General features: G+C 36.7%; 1 protein-coding gene across 1 annotated transcript in view; it reads right to left on the bottom strand.

Annotated features, from left to right (window-relative positions):
* Positions 1-23,417, bottom strand: part of DMXL1 (Dmx-like 1) — a 70,795-nt gene that overhangs the window by 38,373 nt on the left and 9,005 nt on the right. The window contains exons 6-18 of the mRNA XM_009893791.1: positions 21,569-21,635; positions 16,661-16,836; positions 14,988-15,177; positions 13,274-13,442; positions 9,714-9,926; positions 8,780-9,033; positions 7,995-8,679; positions 7,363-7,484; positions 6,737-6,826; positions 6,305-6,407; positions 4,123-4,239; positions 3,110-3,334; positions 287-1,984 (exon numbers count right to left, since the gene is read on the bottom strand). Of these exons, the coding sequence (XP_009892093.1) occupies positions 287-1,984; positions 3,110-3,334; positions 4,123-4,239; positions 6,305-6,407; positions 6,737-6,826; positions 7,363-7,484; positions 7,995-8,679; positions 8,780-9,033; positions 9,714-9,926; positions 13,274-13,442; positions 14,988-15,177; positions 16,661-16,836; positions 21,569-21,635 (4,109 nt within the window). The remainder of the gene's footprint in view (positions 1-286; positions 1,985-3,109; positions 3,335-4,122; positions 4,240-6,304; positions 6,408-6,736; positions 6,827-7,362; positions 7,485-7,994; positions 8,680-8,779; positions 9,034-9,713; positions 9,927-13,273; positions 13,443-14,987; positions 15,178-16,660; positions 16,837-21,568; positions 21,636-23,417) is intronic.

Genomic DNA, 23,417 nt, shown 5'->3' with positions numbered 1-23,417 from the left:
TATGAAAGTCTGAAGTCTTGAAACTTTAGTTATACAGTAAAGACTGTGATGGCACAGTATTTAACGAACTGTTAAAGGAGGAGCTGCTGCCCAAGCACTCACACCCCATTCATGGTGTCGTGTTGCACGCACACCCTTATTCTCAGGCGCACTTCCTCCTTCTTCAGGCTCAACACCTGGCAGGTTTCCTGCAGCAGTCTTGGGCGTCAGATTTTATAAAACAATTATACTACCCCAAAAGGTTGTGAAGCACAGTACTGCATTTAACTTGGAAGAGACAGCTTACCCTGATTTCTGTCTCTGCTTTCTCCAATATCTGTACTGGTAGTAGCAATTGTATCTGCCAATGCCATCAATGACATTTGCTCCATCCTAGTCAGACCTGGCAAGCTTGAATGAAGCAAGTGACGAGAAAGAACTTGAGCATGCTCTGGTCCAAAGTAAGTTGGGCTATATTGAGAAAGATCAATGACTTTTGGTTTCGAACTGTCTTCATCTGCCTCAAATGTAACAAGTTCATCTGTACTTACAACAGTATTTTGAAAGAGATCTTCATAATTGTCATTGGGCATATCCTTTTTATTTTGACCACTTTGATTATTAGACTTCTCTGAACAGGTATGAGATGAATCGTCATCTGCGGCAAGCAGAGCATACAAAGGCAATGGTGGAACAGAGTCTATTTCAATATAGTCTGCAGTCTCAGTTTTGCTGAATGTTTTGGGATCTCTTGCAGTACTTCCACTAGCACTGATGGTCAGAGATCTAAGCCTCTTATCATGATTAGGTTCAGATTCATTTATAGCAACAACTTCTCCAGCAATGCACTTCACCAGGTGGGACAGAATGGCTTTTGCTCTACGTACTTTACCAAGATCCATGAGTTCCAACAGTTGATATGGATGGTACTGAGGTAAAGTGGGAGATAATGTATGAGCTGCTTCAAAGAGACCAGAATCTTCCATTTCCGTAGACAGATCACAGGCAGATCTTTTCCCACTAAGTTTCTGTGCAAGGCTGGTCATAGATCTGGGCAGGGTTCGCTTTGGTGGGTGCAGACCTGAAGCAGCTGACTGGCTTTGTTTCATTAAGCTAGTTATACACGGCGTACTTCCACTGTAGGAATCAGTACTAACTAGCTCCTGCTTGGAAGGAGATTGCCACTGGGAATAAACATGCATTTCACAATCCATTCCAACTACAAGAATGCCATCACGCACCCAAGACAAGGAGACTGGAAAAGGAGGTGACCCCTCTACAGATGAAACCAAGTCAACACAACGCAGCAGAACAAACCTAGAAAGGGTTGTAGCCTTTGTACTGCCACTATGGGAGATAGCTACAATCTCCTTACCATTTTGTTCTTGCAGTTTGCCAGACAGCTGACCAAACATATAAAGTTTTGATCCAATTCCCACTGTTAGAATATGTGAACCATCTTCCCTAGACATCCAGTCTAAGTGCACCAAGTGCTTAGTGCTGGGCACAATACTCCCACCATGAGACAGAGAAATGTCTTGTTGGTTATATGCCACTAAATTACTATCAATACTAACACCAGAGTCTAGCATGGTGCCTATCTCATCTAAATGAAGAGTTTGTTCTAGAATCCAGGAAGAACCCCCTGTAGATTCACATTCAAAAATACTAACGTGCATTATAAAATCTTGAGAAAGATGACTATTTTTAGATGTTACCTGTTTGTATGCTACTGCTAATCTGTTTGTGTGTGCACAGCTAACTTCAGTTGGCCTTCCAGGAACACTAATAGCACTACTACTAAGAAATCCATCCTCAATCAGTAAAGGCCATTCTTCCCATACATATGTAACATCACCACGTGTCCCATGTTCTGGAATGGAAGAAGCTGATGATTCAGTGGTAACTCTGCATCTCCAGAATCGAACTTTTCCATCAGAGCATGATGTAGCCAGCAGATATGGTGCACGACAAACAGGATATATGGAAGAAGAACTCAGATGCCCTAAAATTAAAGAAAATACACTGTTACTAGGGGAAATACTAAAAAAGCAAGCAAAAAAGTAAAGACTTTTTTTCAGTTATGTTGTTATTCTGAAACAAAAAAAAAATTAGCACTTCCTCCCAAAGAGGGTTGTTTGTAGGGTCTCACAAAGGAGGCAATGTGACAAAAAAAACAAAACCCTATGAAACCATTTTACCCTTTCATTCCTTCATGGACCTGCTGGGGCATGTCCAGAGGAGAGCCACGAGGACGATCTGAGGGCTGGAGCACCCCTCCTATGAGGAGAGGCTGAGAGAGTTGGGGCTGTTCAGCCTGGAGAAGAGAAGGCTCCGGGGAGATCTTATTGCGGCCTTCCAGTGCCTAAAGGGGGCCTACGGGAGAGCTGGGGAAGGACTTTTTACTAGGGCATGTAGTGACAGGACAAGGGGGAATGGCTTTAAACTGGAAGAGGGCAGGTTTAGATTAAACATTAGGAAGAAGTTTTCACTTTGAGGGTGGTAAGGCACTGGAACAGGTTGCCCAGAGAGGTTGTTGAGGCCCCATCCCTGGAGGTGTTCAAGGCCAGGCTGGATGTGGCCTTGGGCAACCTGGTCTAGTGGGAGGTGTCCCTGCCCATGGCGGGGGGGTTGGAACTCTATGATCTTCAAGGTCCTTTCCAACCTAAACCATTCTGTGATTCATGCTCTAGAGAGGAGTGAAATTCTATGATTTAAACCTGAATATTAATATCTATCATCTTTTGCATCAAACATTTCCCATTCAGAAATCTAAAAATTTTTATAAAATATTTGTTGAAAGACTACCGATGAAAGCCTTAAAATTTCAGTATAAATCCTACAAAAAAATTTCATGAATGACTAGAAAATTAAATTTGTGTTTGTATAATTCCTTTTATTGCAAGAATCTGGAATTCAATAAATAAAAGCTTTATAAGCTTTACTTTACTATTAGTTCCAGGACATACAAAGTCAGGCGAGCAAGTTTTAGTAAACCTTTTGCACCCACCTACAGGTGTTTTAATTTTAACAACAAATACCAAACTTACTATTACTTCGTTTCTATTTTAAGACCGAAGTCAGAAAGGGAAGGATTCCTTATTTTACTCTTTAAAAAAAAATTACAAACCTGCTGATGGCTTTACACTTATTATCTCTACTCCTTCAGGCAAATTCAATTCTTGACTATACACCATTTTGGAAGACAGAGTGAGCCAGCTGGTGCTTTGAAGGTTTGCTCTACAGGCCTGATACTTCTGAGTGAAAGGAGATTGGATCTTCTCTGGATCTGGTGAAGAATACAATTCTTCTGTTTGTGTTGCTGCTTCAGGTGTTTTTGAATCTATCTTTTCATCTAAAAAAGTTTGCATTGTTAGTTTAGAAAACTCAATGATTTCTTTTAACCTAAGAAGTCATTTTACTCACCTTAAAAGTTCCAAAAAGACAGATACAACATGGCTTAAAATTTTACTTTCGTTTTAATGAAATGCATTCCCACATTCAGGTTTAAACAGAAATGCTAGCACACCTCAAATTAAATACTTCTGACATTTTAGAACTGCTGAGAAGTTATTGTTTTAGGTCTGAAAAGTTTAAAGCTATCAAATTGGAACCAGAAACACCAAAACTGCTGACAAAAGAGGTATGTATGTGGTTATCCACAGAAATTAGCAGAAAACTACTGAAGTATATCATAGCTTACTTAAGAAGCTTTATAGTTTTTGTGGTAGTTCGGTAGTCTGAAACAGAACCAGCAGATTTCAGAACTTCAAAATTGTTCATAATTGTAATTCTATCTCTGATATTTAAGTGCTTCAGATTACGGTCCAGTTTAGAGCTTATGTGTAAACTCAAAAATTGCTTCTGAACTTTTGAACTGTTAGGCTGGATAAATGTATTCACCCTTAGAATGCACAAAAAATACCAAACTTTGGGCTCGGGCTAAACTCAACAGCTTCAGCAGTCTGAAGATTAAGTAGTAATCAAGAAAGAATGCATTGTGATGAAAGCTTGTAATAGAAGAACTGCAGATTCTTTTAAAAAAAACTGAAATACAATTTAGAATATGCTGAATAGTAGATATATTCACAAGACTGACTTTTTTTTTTTTTTAAACAGAAGACTACAAGAAAGAGGGCTTACCAACTGTGACAGGAATCGACTTCAAATGTAAATGCCACATATGTAGTAATGAATGGTTTTGAGTATACTCTATTACTATCAAGTAGAATTTTTCAGAGAATCCATTCTGCTGGTTTCCTGATGAAATTCAGAACAAGATGATTTTAGGGGTTATTCACCTGAAAACAGAACTAAATTTTGCTGGCTAGCAAATAATCATATTAAGCTATGATGAACTAATACTGAAATGCAATGGTCTGACTACATCCAACTCTCTTATATTAGTATTTCTGTATTTTATCACAAGCATAACCACTACAATTACAGGTATACACATGAAGAACTGTCAGTGTTTTCTTTTAGAGAGGACAAAATATTTGCCTGAATTTGCTGTGTTTAAAGTTAAATCCCAGAATGTAATCTCAGCTCTACACCTTTGTCTTTTACATGCTTGTGTCTTACAGTTTCTTCGCTATCTGCTACTGGTAACTATAATAGTTAAGACAGTGAGCTAGACAGATGTCTGGCCTTTAATATATAAAAAGTATACAAGTTACATCTAAGAAGAAATGCCATGTCAACAGTTGGGAAAGTCACTGCCTAATGGATAAGCTCATCCACCACAACCCAGCCAGATCGACTATATAGTCTGGAATACTGAAGAGGTACAGCGCTTCTTCCTAAGAAATTATTTGCTATAGTTTCACCCCAAGAAAAGACAACATGAGTTGTAATATCAGTAGGAGCCCATTTCTGGAGGGTGCAGCCATTCATTCTCCCTCCTGAGGGCCAAAGTAAACACATTAGGACCAAGAAGGAATCATTGGTTTAGCAGCCATCTTTCCTCTGTGACTCCTCCGATCCTTCTTTAGGTGTGCATCAAGAATAAGCTGTATTTATCCTGTGGGGTTTACATTGGGTTGCTTACAGTACTGTAGAAAAATGCAAGTGAATTTGTTCTTTTTTTAAAAACAACATGAGCTAAATACTTATATGCTTTATTAAAGAGGAAATAGTGTTGGGGGTTTAAAACTAAAGAGCTTTGCAGTACTAAAAATACTTTCAAATTAGAATAATATGCTTTTAATTTACAGTTTTTCAAAGGATCCATTTAGCCCAATTCCTTACATGGCAGCAATCCATATATACCTTCAGAGTTGCCCTTTACTAAGATCAAATAGCTCCCATAATTCTTTTAAAGTCCTTTCGGTGTATCATGCTCAAGATGCAAACGTATGAACTTATCCTGTAGAGTAACACTTCATTTTATTCTCTATTTCGTTCCTATTTTCAACACTGCATCATCATTTTTTGACCTCTACTGCGAGTTGGGTTGACATTTTCACAGATCATCTCCATTACTCCAAATCTCTTTCTCAACTAGAAACAGCTAAATCAGAATTGATCGCTATATATACAGTTCAAGTAATAATTCCCTAGGTGTTTCCATTTTCTTCTAACAAAAATAAATTGTGTACCAAGTTACCACGCAGCATTTGGCAGTGTTTCACAACTTCGCTTCCGTTTATTCTGTGTTGCCTTTACTACTGGAAACGACTTGGTATCAAGCACTTTACTCTGATGCCTTTTTTCCACATTATTTCATTGGAACAGCATGAACCAAAATTGAGACACCTATGTAACACAACCACTGACCTAATTCCACCAACGAAAACTGATTGTTTATTCCAGAGCAATTCAGATCTGCCTTAAGATCTACAAATCCACATACTACTCATAGTATTGTATTTTATAGTTGTGTTTTGGGGGATTTGTATGCCCTCTCATTTATTATACAACACAAGGCCTGAGGAGCAGTATTTAGCTGATATAAAGTATGAATGATCATCATGAAAGGACACAAGTAAGCTTTGTTTATGTCATACACCACAGCTACAGGCTCTACATTTAAACCCCTTTCACCCTCTTCTAAGAAAGGTATCAGCAATGGAATGCATAATACAGTACATGATGGGTATCTCACGATTTAAGCAACTCTGTCTAAAATTTGGTTGTGCACTACTCTTACAGGAAGTGAAACACCAATGAGTTTCATGAGACTAGATTTTCTTCTTTGGTATACTGAGATCTCAAAGTAAGGTATTTGACCTTAAAATACTAAAAGCTATGTAACAAGTTCTTTTTCCTCTGTGGAATGAAAAATGTATTTGTCTTCAATGTTCTATGAAAAAGAATTCTTTACCAGAGTCTGAAAAATTGTTCTTCTTTTCAGGTATTTCCTTCTCCTGGTTATTTAAAATGAAGTCTTCTTGAAAAACATGGAATAACTGTGTTTTCCTGCCATGCTAAGAAAGTGAAAACACACAAGAAGTGAACATCATGGAGCGTACTGTTTGAGATTGCTCTCTAACATGGGAGCTTTTAACTTGATTGTTAAGTTACACACATCAATGAGGATTTCTCAAGAAAATGCACTTTCATTACACACATTTTTTTCATTTACAGGTACTATGAAACCAAAAGCAACTATACATCAGTCTTTAAATACCTCATCTTTACCTGATGGAGAGCTCCCCCATCTTTACCTGATGGAGAGCTCCAGATACAACCTTATTATTAACAGTTTTTAAACAAGCTAATTATGGTATAAAATGAATGCACAAAAAGGTCTTACAAGCTCTGTGATAGCATCCAGTTCAATGATACATCCTGGGCGAGCCGTAGATTGCTGACTTATGATGTTAAAAACTTCACCAACATATTTCTGTTTAAAAAGAGTCAAGGGGATGGTCTTGTTAACTCAGTTTTGTGCATTTCTGTGGCACAGCCTGCGAGGCAGGTGAAACATCACTGAGCAAATGCTAACTAAAGCATTAAATACACACTGGTTGCAATCCACCAAGAATACAGGTAACATTTCCAGTTTTATCAAGAACAACATGGTTTTCGATGGCTAAAAGGTGGCAAGAATTTGCATCCCTCATCTGGAAAGCATCACATTCAGTAGTTTATTGTCCTTTCTCCAAGCTGTGCTGTCATCTCAAGTTTTCCTTAGGATGGACCACACACAAATACACTCTGTTGCTCTGTTATTACTCCCTGTAGTACAAGTGTTTCAGAGGTATTTCCCAACCAAACATTGACCTGCCTCAATATCCAGAGTTTGAGATTAAATGGCATGCAGCACGGCTACAACATGAAATCCTCAGCAACCAGCTTAGTCAGTTATGAACAAGTCTGAAACTCGTACTGTTGAATGAAGTTACAACCTCCAAAAACTTGAGAGACCTTTTAACTTACAGAAATTTGTGGATTGGAGAGCTCACACAAAAGTTTCTTAGCGTCTATTACAGCTTGATATAATCTCAAATGCTGCCCATCACTAGCCACAAAGCAGGCACTTGGAGAATTACAGTATGCACCTGAAAAATAAGAATGCACAAAATGCTCAAATATTCAAACACCAACTTGCTCCCTTTTTCTGTCAAGAAGCAATTTTGAAGTTATGAAATAAAACAATATAGCTAAGAAAAATTCTCTTGTTAATTTCTGTTCACAAGCAAGAACTACAAAGTTTAATGCTGCACTCAACAACTAAATGAAAGTATATGAAAGGAAATGAGAATCCCATTTGCAAACCAGAGCAAAATCTGCTTTTAAGTGTTCAACGTGCTCTTAAGTATCTAAGAACTTTATTGCATTAGCTCCTAAAATATCAAATACATAGAAGAAGGCAGAAGAACACAGTAATTCTTCACACAGGAATAAACAATTGCCAAATATCAACAGCGTGGAAATTTGTGACATGAAGGACCCATGCTTGACATTTTTTCCAATGCATTCAAGTATATCTGTGTTACCTATCTAATAACATTATTAGGTAATATTAATTTTATTCTAGAACACTTAACAAATCAGGAAACCAAACTCACCAAGGCAGTAGCTGGGTATAAGTGTGGGCAGCCATGCAACATTAGAAAAAGCTGAAACATGGAGAGAATTGATCCGAGCAAGTTCAGAAACTCCACCAGAAAAGGATAAAGGCCCAACAGGGTCAACTCTCCAAAGAATAAGTTCACTGTAAACTGCATTGGGATCCTGGGATGTTACATCTGCATTGCCTCTATTCTGAAGTCTTACTGGTGACTCCTGAGGCTTTAAAGAATCATTTGCTTGTTTTGCATTCTCATCATCTGGTGAAATCAGGGCATTGTGATGCGAGGTTGTAAGCAGCAGTGGTAATACTGAATGGCAAGCCAAGTCATTAAGATGGAAACGGTGACCACAATATCGGGATTTATGTGAAATACTGAGTACAGTTGAAAAAGCAGATTCTTCAGCAAAACTCACAAGCCACTGGTTCAATGACCCATCTGCATGTTTGGAAATCATCATAACATTGGGTGTGAAGATACTTAGTTTTAAACTGTTGGTTGATTTACTATGTCCAGAGGAGATAAGCATAGATGAAGATCGTGTAAGGCCAGGAGGCTTTTGTTTGCCTTGCTGAATAGCTAAGTCAACATTTTTGGTACAAGCATACATCACTATACTTCTGCAAAGAGAGTTCGCATCACCTGTCGGAAATGCAACAGGAATTCTTGAGACAAATGACACCTGGAATTTTAAGAAAGGCAGAAAGAATAAGTATTAAAGTTATTTTCTCATCATACTTCTCACTGAATAACAAAGCACAAACCAGAAAAAAATAAAGTACCTGCACCTGGCGAAACATGCCAGGCTGGTATTCATCTAGCCAGTCCACATGCCATACCAGCAGTGAACCATCCACAGGATGTATACTGAATAGCATGTCAGCATTTTTACTCCATTCAGAAAGTAGTACTTCAATTTCATGATCAATAATAGCAGAAGATAAAGGAACAAGATTCAAATTTGGAGTAGTTTTCTCATCACCCAGTTCCTTCTTCTCTTGGTTTCCTTTTTGTTCATCTCCATTTTCATCAACTTCTAGATCACACAAAGATATATACATTATTTTCAAAAGCAGAAGTATAGCAAACAGTGTTATTCAGGTATTGGAGCACTTATCAGGCCTTTTATAAACAAAAATTTTAAATAAAGAAAATTTTAACCAGAAAACCTCTGGTGGATCTCAGTGAATGACTAACAAACCAAACTAGTTTATATTGCACCTTAATTTGAAATACTTTTATTTTTCCACATTTTATATAAATTTTTGCATGCATAGTCAGAACAAAAGCAGTCATCTCCAACCTGTATATATTTAAATTAATTGACTATATTATCTTATGGAATAAAGCTATTTAAGTTAGATGTACATTAATGTTGCAAAAAAAGAAAGTTAATTCTGAGGTTGCACCTGCTTCCTTAAACATGTTGAAATAACACACTTGCATGCAAAGGCCTCCAGGTCAGCCTAAGTAATACAATTTTCAGCATAAATAACTCCGTCTCTGGAATAACCACAGACAAATTCAGAATTTCTAGATACAGATTTTTAAAAGTCACTTAGGTACTTTCAGCATAAGGGAAGGAAATGCATAGAAATGCTACTGTAATACGTCTGTATCCTTATGTGTCAATTTGCCCGCTTCTTACTTCACATGAAAGAGCATTACAAATTACTTTGTAAAATTAAAGCCATTTGTCTATAATAAGACTTTTACCTTCTTCTGATCTTCCATCCGTTTGATTAGATTCCTCAGTGTTAGTCTCAGGAGAATGATGTTCAAAACTCTTTTTAAGTTGTTGCAAAAATACTTCCATGGATAAGGTAAAATGAAGTTCTTTATTGTTTAGCCAGTGCACAACAAAAGGTCCATTTTTTTCTTCATTTTCCCCAAGACTCAGAGATGTGATCGAAGGGAGTAGAGGAATATCTACCAGAAAAAGATGTTGACACTTTTAAAAACCAAGTAGGTTGGTCAAAAAAAAAATTTAGACAAATTCTTTTTAAGCAGAAACCCTATCACGAAAAAGAAATACACTGTTTATTGCCACTTGTCATTCATTTCACCAACATCACCTACTTTCAGTATTAAATTGCCTGACTGCTACCCCAAGATATGTTCTGCAGGGAGGCTCTTTGGTATGCTTACATTAGGATTACAGCATGGCCCTGCACTGCTACGTGTTCATGATGTACCACTGTCCATACAGGTTAATTTACCTTGTCTTTTGCTACTACAGCTCAGTATGAACCAAATAATTTAAGCGTAATTTCTCAACATTTAATCCACAATGGAGGCCATGCTAGGTATACACAGTAATCAAGGACCACATATGACAGGGCTTACACTAGCAAAAACTAGTACAGTGACTCTGTAACACCATCGTATAAAGCCAGGATTTCCAATTCCTGTAGATCCCATTATTATTTTACATTGCCCTATGATGCTGCTTGGTGTCCCAGGTGGCTGTGAAAAATAAAGCGGTAATCACAAAGTAAGTGACAGAAGCAAGTATCAGGCTGCTGCAGAATAGTACAATCTAAAATGTTTGGCTAAAAAGCAGCTCAGCGAGTTACTGTAATTCCCTCAAATGCACCATACAGCAATATGCTAAAAGCTCAACCTGCATTTAATTTCTACCTAGCAGTCTCCGTATATATTCTCATCTCCTTCTGCTGCCTATTTATGCAGCATTACTTACATTCCATGCCCTGGGAGATAAAATACTTTATATTCCAATTCTGGGTTTTTGTTTTTCAAAGTCAGTGATGGGTTTAAATTACTTACCCTCCAGTCTAGCCTAAGAAAATGATACCTAAGAGCACACAGATAGAAGAAAGAATCACCACGACTACCAGCAATTTTGTCGTGAGGAGGGGACACAGCAGGGAGGGGGGAAAGAAGAGCACAGAGTATTTAACGAATAGTTTGTCTTCCTAAAATGGAAAATTAATGCCAGTCTCAAAAATATTACAAAAAATATAAAAAACGAGAAGTTGGAGGGAAGAATTCTGTTTACTTGTCTTTGGAAGACGATACCACAGTAAACGTGCATAAAAAGGTGAACTGGAAAGATGACTTTTCAGATTAGATTATAAATCTACGTACTTTGAGTAGGTATCAAAAGATAACTAAAGAAATCACTTTTTCCTATTCAAAACTACCAACTCCTGACAGATGCTCAGCTCTTGACAAAATCCTTAGTGAATTTCAATTTGCTTCATAAATCACGTTCACTCTTTCTTTCAAAAATTTGTTCTCAATTTGCCTAGAGATAGTTTTGTCCCAACAACCACTGCTTATTCCTTTCATTGAACTCCACCCAGGCTGAATACCAAGTTAAATAACACTCGAATATAAAAGAAGGTCTCAAGGATTTTGTTGCTACAAGAAAATGAGTTTCAAAATTAACAACAGAACACAAATACAATAAAAATTTTAAGATATATTTATTCTTTTTTATGAAAGCATTATTCTTCTTTAAGAAGTGAAGTGAATAAGAGATAAAGCTGCTTTGGCCTTAGTTTTTATCACGTACTCTGAACATTGTAGTAAGGGCAAATTTCAAGTGCGAGATCATAAACCAATTTGGTTTAAATTAAATGAAAGAAAATACAATTAGGATTTCAAATAAAATTTAATTTCAAAAGGGCAAACTAAAAGGACTTAGAGACTCTAGTTAGACTGAGGTACTTAAGGACTTGATTGTGAGGGAGAACAGATATTTCTTCAAATTAAGATTTAAGATTTGAAAGTTACTTCGAACAGAGGTTCTGCATTGAAGATCAACCCATCCTCCAATCTACTGAGTTAAAGACGAAGTGATCCAAAAGCCAGTATCAAGATAGACAATATTAATACAGATAGCATAGAAGGAATACAAGATTAAAAAGGTCAAAGACAAGTGTTAGACACCTAGGAAAATCTGTTACCATTCTTTTCAAAAATTATTTTTATTCCCATTCTGTGAGTTCATTGTTGGGCACATCTATATTGCAACAACTATTTAAAGTGAAATTAAAATTTACTTAGTTATTATGTATAAACAAACTAGGAAAAAAGTGCATTAAGAGTAGATATAAAAAGTGATAGTGAAAGGTTAGGTGCTAGCCACATGAAAAGATTAGCTAGCTCCTTGTGCAATCTGAAGATACAGAAACGCACAAAGGAGAACTACAAATCTCCGAGAAACTTTGGAGAAGTTTTCCTTTATGACATTGGGTAGTAACACGTGCAATTACTGGAGGTATTTCCTGTAGAAATAGCATAGCATTGATGGTACAGCACAAAATTGCAAGAAGTTGGTGTTTTTTTTTTTTGGTAAGCTGGATGTGACTCCAGTCATATCTGCTAAAACAAACATGAACCAATACTAAAAAAGGTGAAGACCAATCTTACATTGTTTACAGTTTCCTTAGTCCAGCAACGGTAATGGAAACCAATAGTTCTTTATAATCATACCAAAGACTGTACAGCTAAAAATACGAACTAATCATGAACGCCTTTAGGTCAAAACTGGCCTCTCAAACAAGGGTCAGCAGCAAAAAACAATTTAAAAATACTATTTATAAGACAGAGCTTAACTAGCTTAAGAAAAGTGTTACACTATGTTTGCTCATTAAGTCTAGGGACAGAAAATCACATCACAGCAGTAAAACCTTAATGAAAGGCCATTCAATATTGCATTTCTATTCAGTTTTTCAATGAGCAGACATACACTTCGTTTTCAACATACACAAACTATTATGAAGACAGAAATATTCGCGACTATAGGGGATTTTCCTTAATGCCTATCAAAATATTGCTTGAGTGCAAAATTAAAGTTGATGGAACACAAGATGAAGGCTTGTTTGGCTTGGTTCAGAGGCAGAACAGAAGCACAGGGATGTGTGGTTACTTGGGACACTTAATGTCAGGTACTTATTTTAAGAAGCTCAGAAATTTGATTTGTCAGCATGCTCCCAGTATCATCCACAATTCCCAGTAAATTTTAACTCCAGTTACAAATACTTAGCCTTCTGCATCTCAGACCACTGTGAATCTCAGTTAAAAGATGACTAAAAATGAACAGGATTACTGTAAAGAAAATTTATTCAAATCTTTTCATTACTGAAGAAGTTTCTTCCAAGCATTAAGTGAAACCAACACGCTAATAATTTTGCATGATCATGTAAATACTGTATCAACACATCTAAGCCAGTTAAGCTTACACAAACAACACAGACCTAACAGAAAATGTAGCTCACTCTATAGCAAGGATTTACCACACTTCTTACCTGTGGCTGGATTGATACTGGCAGCAATGTGGAAGTGACAAAGAGCATTTGCGTGAGGAGGGATGTTCCTGTGAACTTCATGGGGATCTTGCTGATGTGGAGCATATCCAGTATGTGCTACAACAGCACCTGACCTCCTCCTTCCTCGTCGGAAGTGCCTCAGGTTTAACTGCATGAAGAATAAGGTGTCATTTTTAATTCCTTCCAAAAAAAAAAAAAGAAGCAGATTTCATCTGTAAGTTGTTTTCTAGATACTAGTGAATTAAATTTTTCAGTTTAAAAGCTACTGTAAAGCATCAGTGGAGTTTCTTGTAAAAATTACACTGTTCAGGTTGTGTCTGCAGTAGAGAGACACCAGTGCCTTCAGATTCATTTATGACGACCCATATAGCACTTTAACATAGTAACCGCTTCTTTTTTCAGTATGCAGACAACAGTCATGCAGTTTGTGTACTTACACAGAAAATACTATTATGTTTCATAAATGTATATCATACTTATTCAAGATTTGAACAACAACAAAAAAATATCAGCAAATCTGAATAATCTTATTTCAGCAACTGAAAAACTGGATCAGTCCTTTGGATCAGATTGGATCAGTATTTCCACTCCTGTCATAAGGGCCCAATGAGTTTTAAGGTCTTCCCCCCTTTATGCAAATAGACATTTCTAAGGGAAAAATAATATCCAGGTTTTAAGATTGACTATGCCAGTATTAAGTCTCACCCCACATACTACACAGTTCAAGGCCATTGTGATGTAGACATCTATATAGGCACTAAAAGATAAAAGAAGGTACACTATTTGTATTAAGGATGGTATTAAACTCTTTGCATTCCTTTCCACTTGCTAGCCTTTGCATCTTACCACAGCATGCTCATGTAAAATAGTTTTCTCTCAATTTTTATTTGTTATTTCTGATCTCTAATGCTGCCTCTTATTTTCAACAGGAACACAGAACTGTTTCCAACTTCCTTTCCCCTCCCCCCTTGGAATATTTTTTCTTTGCTCTGTTGTGCCTTTCAGCCTGTCATATTTTTCATCTGTGCCGCATGTGCTAAGAAAGCACCATGACCACGTGAAACATATCACTCCATTAAGATGCAAGCACAATACCCACATAATCTTTACACAGCTTTGTAGGAGACCACTAATGCTTCACCTTCCCCCTGCTTCCCATTGGTTAGAAAACACTACCTAGTAAGGATCATTTGCCTTAGAGATACAGTTTAGAAGTCTGCTCTACTTCAGGTCTACAGTGGAAAGACAACAAAGGCTCTTTCTTCCCTCTGTATTATCACCGTTTTTCAAGTTGCAGAGGCCAGAAAACATCCCACAACTTCAGGGGCAACAAGTGAGCCCCTACGATACATTTTAAGGCAGCATCATTAGTAGGTTTCACATAACCTATATACAGTATGTGCTCCGTACTGTTTCTAGCCCTTTGAACTAGATACTGCAAAGCACTTGGCTTCAGTCACCAGAGCAAAATACACAGTAGGGGCGTAATGAAAGTATGTGTTCTAATGTGAAAGCTCAGTAGAATGCTGTCTGGTCAGCCTTCCTAAGGAAGACTTCAGGTAAATTCACTCTAACATTTTATGCAAGTCTATGGTATAAAGGATTTCAACTTACGATATATGTTTGAGTGGCTAATTGCAATCCTGTCTAAAATCACATGTGTTTATTCTCACTGTTCAATTTCACTTCTTACCTCTAAAGCATTCTGCACTTTTTCCTTACTTGAAATATTTCTCTTGAAGTTATTTGTGAAGTTCACTGCTTCACTCCAATTGTTGTATCCTCCACCATACAACAGACTGTCATTGGGTAACAAAGTCTCTGCCCAGAGACGACAAACATTATCCTTACAGCAAGTCAGGAGTACATTGCAGACAGCACCACTAATGAAAGAAAATTTAAGGCGTGAAGAAGCTGCTTACTATCAAACAGCATCAAAATAAAGCAACAGAACCAAAGAGTTTTCTATTATCAGTTTGTGGAATTGCACCAAGTAACTTAAAGATACTAAGGAAAGAAAAACTCAACAATACTTTCTTAGGAAAACAAATGATGTACAAAAGGCTTTCATATCTATTCAAGTGTCTGAATATAAATTACCACAAACTTCATTACACAGCTGTGCAAGACCAAATCCTGGATTTCAATTTACAGAATTAGTCATAGCTGGAAGAGCAAAATTTATGTTTTTCTTTTTGAAGTCCTTCACATAAATAAGCTAATCATAGTCTGTATACCTGTTCTCAATTCCCCAGATGTTACTGCTATATAGGACTTACAAAGTTATATATCCAAAACAAAGAAACCAATTTAATACCAGGAATACAATAGCCAATTTAAAACTACAAACTTTTCTTAATTACTATTTTTCCACATGCAATTTGTGTTACATATATACATATTAAAAAAAACCCAATTAAACTAGGCACTGAAAAAACCTATGCAGATCATCAGGTTTCCAGTTCATGTAAATTCACAATTTAGTTCCAGCTAAGACTCAAAAACTATATATGGATCATCTGACTGGACTGTCCAGCACCAAACTCCCTAAAGCATCATGAAGTAGGTAGATTTTTCAAAACTGATTTAAGGACTACAGTAATGGTTTTATGGATAGCCTTCTACTTAAAGGTTGGTATAAAAGACAGCGTGAACTTGCTCAAACACACAAAGGTATGCAGAATTCAAACAGCTACTATTTGGAAAAATACGGCAAAAAGATGGTTGCAGGGCACAAAATTGCTAACACTAGCACTAGACTGCAGCTACTGGTGAAAACTAGGGACCATTCATTTTGGAGTTGTCAGAAGACAGAAAAAAAAAAACGTCGAACCCAAAATACTAATTCCAAACGATCATTTTAATTCAATTTCCAGATACTGTTTCTGACAGAGGTCTATTGTTGTATTAGGTACAGAAATAAATTAAAAGACAGAAATATTTGAGTGTTTGAGAAAGATGACATAAAGTGACAGGACTCTTGAATTGCTCTGATTCCACGAGGACAGAAAGAGAGGAACAAGCAGGCATCAAATGCATGAATGGTCATTTAAGATATTGCAATTAAAAAGATGCAAAGAGAGGTAATTTTGCAAGAGCTGATTTTATATTGAGTCCAATCTCCAAGCCAGTCTGTGAGAATCCCTTTCTATCGTTCTGGTTCCCAAGTAAAAGGATGCTTACCATCCTCTCAAAAACTTTAGTGTGAAGGAATTATACAAATACAGGCAAACAATATACAAGATGTGCAAACTCAATAACTGAAGGAAACTGTACAACTTGTGTGATGATTGTACAGCTAGGAAGACTGTACAGTTTGGGTTTTTGGGGGCAACATACAAATGTCAGGTTATTAGAACTACTGACCGTGGCATGAATTTACTGGTCTTTCTCCATGAAAATGCATTTACTGATCGAGGATGAGCCAAATAAACAAATGAAAAATCAACCTCTTTTGTTTGTGTTTCTGCATTTGCACCAGGTGGTGTTACAGCTGAGCGCCAGTTGTCTGTATTGTACCATACTTTCACAAGACAGTCATCCTGGAGAAAGAAAAAAAGGACAGTAAATAAAACTACCTTGTATAAGAATGCAATGCCCTTCAAGGACTTCTGGGCATGTCTCCTGGGTATTTGTTTTTCTTTTAAGTAAAATACTTTTCTGATGACAGAAACTCAGTTGAGTAAACAGAACTTTAAAACCTGATCATAAAAAAACCACAGTAGCAGACCTTCCTTTTAATTTCTCTTGCCATTACTAACTTGGATTTAATTTTGCTCCTTTTGATTGGCTACCAGTTTTTAACCACAAAAATGCAAGCTGCACTAGCTTGAGCTGGTATTCAAATGTTTATACAACTTACTGTACTTTGACAGAAAACCTGCAAAACCTACACACACGAAATGTTAAGAATACAAACAAAGGTCAAAGATGACATCTCAATCAAGCTCAGTACTGCTCAGCCTGCTTTTCTTAGATATGCACAAACATAAATTGAAAAAATCATGTCCCTATTTGTCCTTGTCCTTACACCTTTAAGGACCAGATAAATCAATCTGGATCTAGATTCACAAGTTGTTGATCAACTATTACATATGAGTGGTACTGAAATATTGTATTAATCTGGATTTGCTTAACATGACCCTATTGGGAGGAGGGGGAGGTTGTTTTGCTGACCAGCATCTTCTCTCACAAAAAATTCAACAAAGGAAGAAGACACAAAGAAAGATGCATTTTAAAGATTCTGCAGGCAGGTAATTAACTTTGTTATTTATGGTAAAAATATCTGTTATTAATTTTCCTACTTACTTAGTAATTTTTCATACTTATTCCTACTTACTTAGTAGTTGTGCTTTGCATGGGTTTATAATGTAAGATAAAACAACAGGACATAAGACATTCCAGTCAAAAACTGCAAGGATACTACCCCTATAGGAGCTATTTGCAGATTAATGGATTCTAATGTTATAATATGAGTAAATTGTGGAAAGTAAACTAAAAATTGACTTTCAAAACTCCTACCCATCTGTCTGGTTTCAGCTGAGACAGAGTTACTTTCTTACTAACAGCTGGTATATTGCTGTGTTTTCGATTTAGGATGAGAATAATGTTGATAACACGCTAATATTTTTTTGTTGCTCAGCAGTCAAGGACTTTCCAGCTTCTCACACCACCACGCCACAAAGCAGGCTGGGGGTGCACAAGAAGTTGGGAGGGGACACAGCCGGGAAAGCTGACCCCAGCTCACCAAAGGGATATTCCATACCATTCCATACGTCATGCTCAGCATATAAACTAGGGTGAAGAAGAAGGAATGGGGGGATATTCAGAGTTATGACATTTGTCTTCCCAAGTAACCGCTACATGTGATGGAGCTCTCCTTCCCTGGAGATGGCTGAACACCTGCCTGCTGGTGGGAAGTGGTGAGTGAATTCCTTGTTTCGCTTTGCTTGCGTGCGCAGCTTTTGCTTTACCTATTAAACTGACTGATCTCAACCCACAAGTTTTCTCACTTTTATTCTTCCAATTCTCTCCCCCATTCCAACCAGGGAGAGTAAGCAAGCAGCTGTGTGGTGCGTAGTTGCTGGGATTAAACCATGACTCCATGCTCAGCCTGCTTTTCTTAGATATGCACAAACATAAATTGAAAAAATCATGTCCCTATTTGTCCTTGTCCTTACACCTTTAAGGACCAGATAAATCAATCTGGATCTAGATTCACAAGTTGTTGATCAACTATTACATATGAGTGGTACTGAAATATTGTATTAATCTGGATTTGCTTAACATGACCCTATTGGGAGGAGGGGGAGGTTGTTTTGCTGACCAGCATCTTCTCTCACAAAAAATTCAACAAAGGAAGAAGACACAAAGAAAGATGCATTTTAAAGATTCTGCAGGCAGGTAATTAACTTTGTTATTTATGGTAAAAATATCTGTTATTAATTTTCCTACTTACTTAGTAATTTTTCATACTTATTCCTACTTACTTAGTAGTTGTGCTTTGCATGGGTTTATAATGTAAGATAAAACAACAGGACATAAGACATTCCAGTCAAAAACTGCAAGGATACTACCCCTATAGGAGCTATTTGCAGATTAATGGATTCTAATGTTATAATATGAGTAAATTGTGGAAAGTAAACTAAAAATTGACTTTCAAAACTCCTACCCATCTGTCTGGTTTCAGCTGAGACAGAGTTACTTTCTTACTAACAGCTGGTATATTGCTGTGTTTTCGATTTAGGATGAGAATAATGTTGATAACACGCTAATATTTTTTTGTTGCTCAGCAGTCAAGGACTTTCCAGCTTCTCACACCACCACGCCACAAAGCAGGCTGGGGGTGCACAAGAAGTTGGGAGGGGACACAGCCGGGAAAGCTGACCCCAGCTCACCAAAGGGATATTCCATACCATTCCATACGTCATGCTCAGCATATAAACTAGGGTGAAGAAGAAGGAATGGGGGGATATTCAGAGTTATGACATTTGTCTTCCCAAGTAACCGCTACATGTGATGGAGCTCTCCTTCCCTGGAGATGGCTGAACACCTGCCTGCTGGTGGGAAGTGGTGAGTGAATTCCTTGTTTCGCTTTGCTTGCGTGCGCAGCTTTTGCTTTACCTATTAAACTGACTGATCTCAACCCACAAGTTTTCTCACTTTTATTCTTCCAATTCTCTCCCCCATTCCAACCAGGGAGAGTAAGCAAGCAGCTGTGTGGTGCGTAGTTGCTGGGATTAAACCATGACTCCATAAAAAAAAAAAAAAACAAACTGAAATACATATGGTATATATTACCCAAAATGACAAAACACTTTTTTTATAAAACCTGTAATCAAACAATTTTATAAGTAATAGGTATTTTAACATTTCTGGAATAACCCTCCTAAGTAGAATAGCTAGCTAGTAAATGGCTAAAGACATCACAGAACATATAGCAAGCAATATCACGTCCCAAATAAGCAAAACAAGAATGGAGCATGAGAACTTGTTGCTTTGTTATCATACAGAGTATAATAATCATAATAATCATCAAGAAAGTCTAGTATTTCAGTTCACATGTTGGGAAATAGTGAATTGGAATACAGTTTACCCAGAAAAAGAAATCTACATTATTTTACAGATTTGTTATATCTTAGTCTCTTCCTTAAAGACAGCAAATGCCTTAAAAGTTAGTCTTTTAAGCAAGTATAGTGATCTGAAACGGCAAGCTTTAGAGGAAAAAATAAACACCTACAACTAAGCAAAACGTGTGTTACTCATCTGCTCTTGATGCATACAACTGAATCATGAAAATATCCATGAACACTACCTTTTCAAAGCAAGACTTATTTGCACACTGAGCCATCCGTGAATCTTTATACTTCAAACATATATTAAGGGACATTATGATCCAAACAGCAACAGTGAAGTTCCACATATTACCACTACTAATCCCTGTTCTAACCAATCTTTATGTACATACTAATTGCTTGTTCATGCTTCCAAGTCAGACTCAACCAAACTGCACAACTGTCTTTCATTCTTAATCTGAAACTCATTCTGTCAGGTTAATACTGCTCTGGACTCTGTGACACTTAAACAAGGTTTTCACTAATCTCAGAAACTGCATTGTTCCAATTAACCTTACATATTAGCATTTTGTTTCCTTTTTAATAATTCTGTAGTCTCTGATGCATTCGTTAGTTGGCAGCACAAACTTGATGCCTACCTGCATCTGTTAATCTGTGTTAAAACTGCTTATACTGTTAAGTTTTCCGTTTATTTTTTAAAAAAACCAATAATCTGAAAACATCTTTTTCCCCGTACAATCTACTTTGATAATCTAGTAAATTCTTACAAGATGGGCCCAGACATTCTTACCGGAACTTTTTGACCAATGTCAATGTGACTCTCCCCTCAAATAAAGACAAAAGTAGTTGTTTTCTGCAAATAATACTAATTTCACATCCATTAAGAAGTAATATAACTTCTCATATGGAATTGTCACACTTTTTCTCTGGATCCTCTACATTATCTTGATTTTTTTCTGCTTTGACTTGCTAGGATATTATTCTCTTAGAAAACCCGAATAACAAGTTTTGTAGTATAAAAGGTTAGTGTTTCAGGAAGTGAAAAGATATGACAGTGACATTTTGCTTTAATGTTTTTTCTTACGTTGCCAAGGGGTATTATTGCTTTTTCTGATAAACCACTCAATGCTGAGAACTGATCTGTAAGATTGGCCTTAACCACTGACATTAACTTTGTGCAAATGTACCTGTGGGTGGAGGGTGTGATTTCTCTTCTACGTACACAAATAGGCATACTTACACTTTTACACAAAAAGACATTAAAGAGCTGTTTTTGATTAATGGTGTCACAATAATAGTGAAATGCTGAATATATTTCCTCACTAGAAACATATCCAGCAGTATGCTCATCCACAGATCTCCCCATTCCCTGAAACTCTTCTTTTTCTGATATCTTATAATTTGGTACTGATTAAAAAAGCATGTTTTAAAATACTAAGCAGTGAATATTTGTTGGGTTGCACCTGCAAAGGACCTTTCTCCCATATTCTTATTTACCAAAATGTAAGGACGCATAGAGGGGTTACTGGAAATACTATGCAAAAAACAAATTAAAAAAATATTTAAAAGTTCTTGGGTTTGGGTTTTTTTTGGGGGGTGGGTTTTTTTGTTTGTTTTGTTGTTTTTTTTTTCCTAAATGTGTGTTTTCTTTAGTAGCTCATCTGAATTAGTACAAAACAAATTAGAAGAAAATTCTTACCTTCCCAGCAGTAGCAAAAAACTCCCCATCCGGTGAGAATTTCATTAAAGAAACTTGAGAAGCAGTTCTATGAAATAAAGACAATTACAAACAGAAAATAAGTTTTAAGAACTTTTTCAGAACTCTAAACAGTTTTTTCCCCTTGAACTCATGAAAGTGATTTAATTTTTATGTGCAAGTATCCATTGTACTGTGTGAAACAACTTAAGCTTTAACAAAGTGCAGAAGGACTAGGAGGTAAAATTGCGTGCAACACGTGGTTATCATCACACAGGAAAAACAGAAAACCAAAAAGCTGTAGCTTAGGATGCTACAATATCCAATATTCCAAAACACCATAGGAGAAAAACAGCAGCTAGCAGATTAAACTATTTCAAATCGATTTCTACTGTCCCATATTACCTTCCAATTTATATGAAAGACATCTCAATTTCTCACATTTCCTACAGTTGTAACTCCAGAAAACAAAAAGACATAAAAAGAACGATGTAGTTAAGAAGTATCTGAAAGTAGTTTTTACATTAGTTAGTCACACTGGTAAAAGATACCACACCAAAATAATCTAAACCTAAGTATGTGGTTCATTTTCACATTGTTTTACTTTCATTGGAAACACTAATAAATGAGCTTCTTCCACAGGTTTTGAAGCACTGAGCTATTGCTTAAATGACAGGCTCATTAATGACAACAAGAACATACAAGAATTTAATTGTGCAGCACAAGTACAGCCTACGTTTTCATCTTGAATTTCTTAGGTATGTATAACAAGTTGTAAGGCCTAACTTTCAAGAAAGATTAAGTTAGCCACCAGGTCAACAAAAGTATTTACTGTGTGCAGGAACAACAGCAAGTCGATTACAGAAGCTGTGCATCAAAGAAAGTAAACTTCCACCTAGGTTTAAGCAACATTCTCCTAGAAGAGCCGATATGAAGACATTTGGGAATGCCTCCTTCAGACATTAACAATTATTCTGGTAAATGGTAGTACTGTAAAATCACTATGTTGCAAACTTCTCCTTAAGAAAAACCTATTATAAATCTAACTGAAGTACAAATGCCAGAAGACATAAAGGTGTAAAAGGTGAACTGACAAAGCAAGTTCTGTTGACCATTTCCAGGACCTACCAGTTCAAAGTAGGTAGCACTCAGCAATCTCTCCTCCACAAAAGAGTTTAAAAGAGGGAAATAGGTGGAGAGCTATGAAGACTTCTGTATTGTTTATGATACAAATGCAAAACGTATTACTGAAGGGACAGAGGAAAAGCGGTATCTGTATGATCTTGGCTACTCTTACTGCAGCCCCAGATTCTAAAACCAGATGCGTTGCATTCTATCTACAGGCTGACTCCTCCTCTTATTAGACTAAGAGATGAGGGTCCAAAGGTGTCTCAATAAATTGAGTAAGTCTTCAGCTTCTTTCACTTAGAAAGTCCATAGTATTCAAAGGAAAATGTTTCAGTTGTCGTTTGGATGATCTTGGGATTTTATACCTATCCTTGATAAAAGTTAGATAGTACACAGAAAAAAGCAACAACTGAAGGATTAAAAAAAGATTTTTTCAGGTACATCCAGGGAACTATCCAATTAATACTAAGTAGTTCATAAAGAATAATTTCAGGTGGGTCTATCCAGCCAGCTACTTCAGGAAACTTCTTTATGGAGATGGGCAGATGGTACACCGATCTCAAGTGAACAGTGCACCTGATGTATTAGAACAGTATTCCTATGGCAGGAAGGATCATGATTTAAATTGTCTTATAAATTGAAGTATTAAAATAAAACTATTCTGAATGTAGCAATACAGACAAAGATTAAAATGATTAATTAACATGAATACAGAAAGAGCGTT

This window comes from Charadrius vociferus, unplaced genomic scaffold (genome assembly GCF_000708025.1).
Source record: "Charadrius vociferus isolate BGI_N301 unplaced genomic scaffold, ASM70802v2 scaffold158, whole genome shotgun sequence".
In the NCBI taxonomy this organism is placed as follows: Eukaryota; Metazoa; Chordata; class Aves; order Charadriiformes; family Charadriidae; genus Charadrius; species Charadrius vociferus.
Note: the sequence above shows the minus strand (reverse complement) of the source record. Positions and strands in the feature narration are given on the sequence as shown.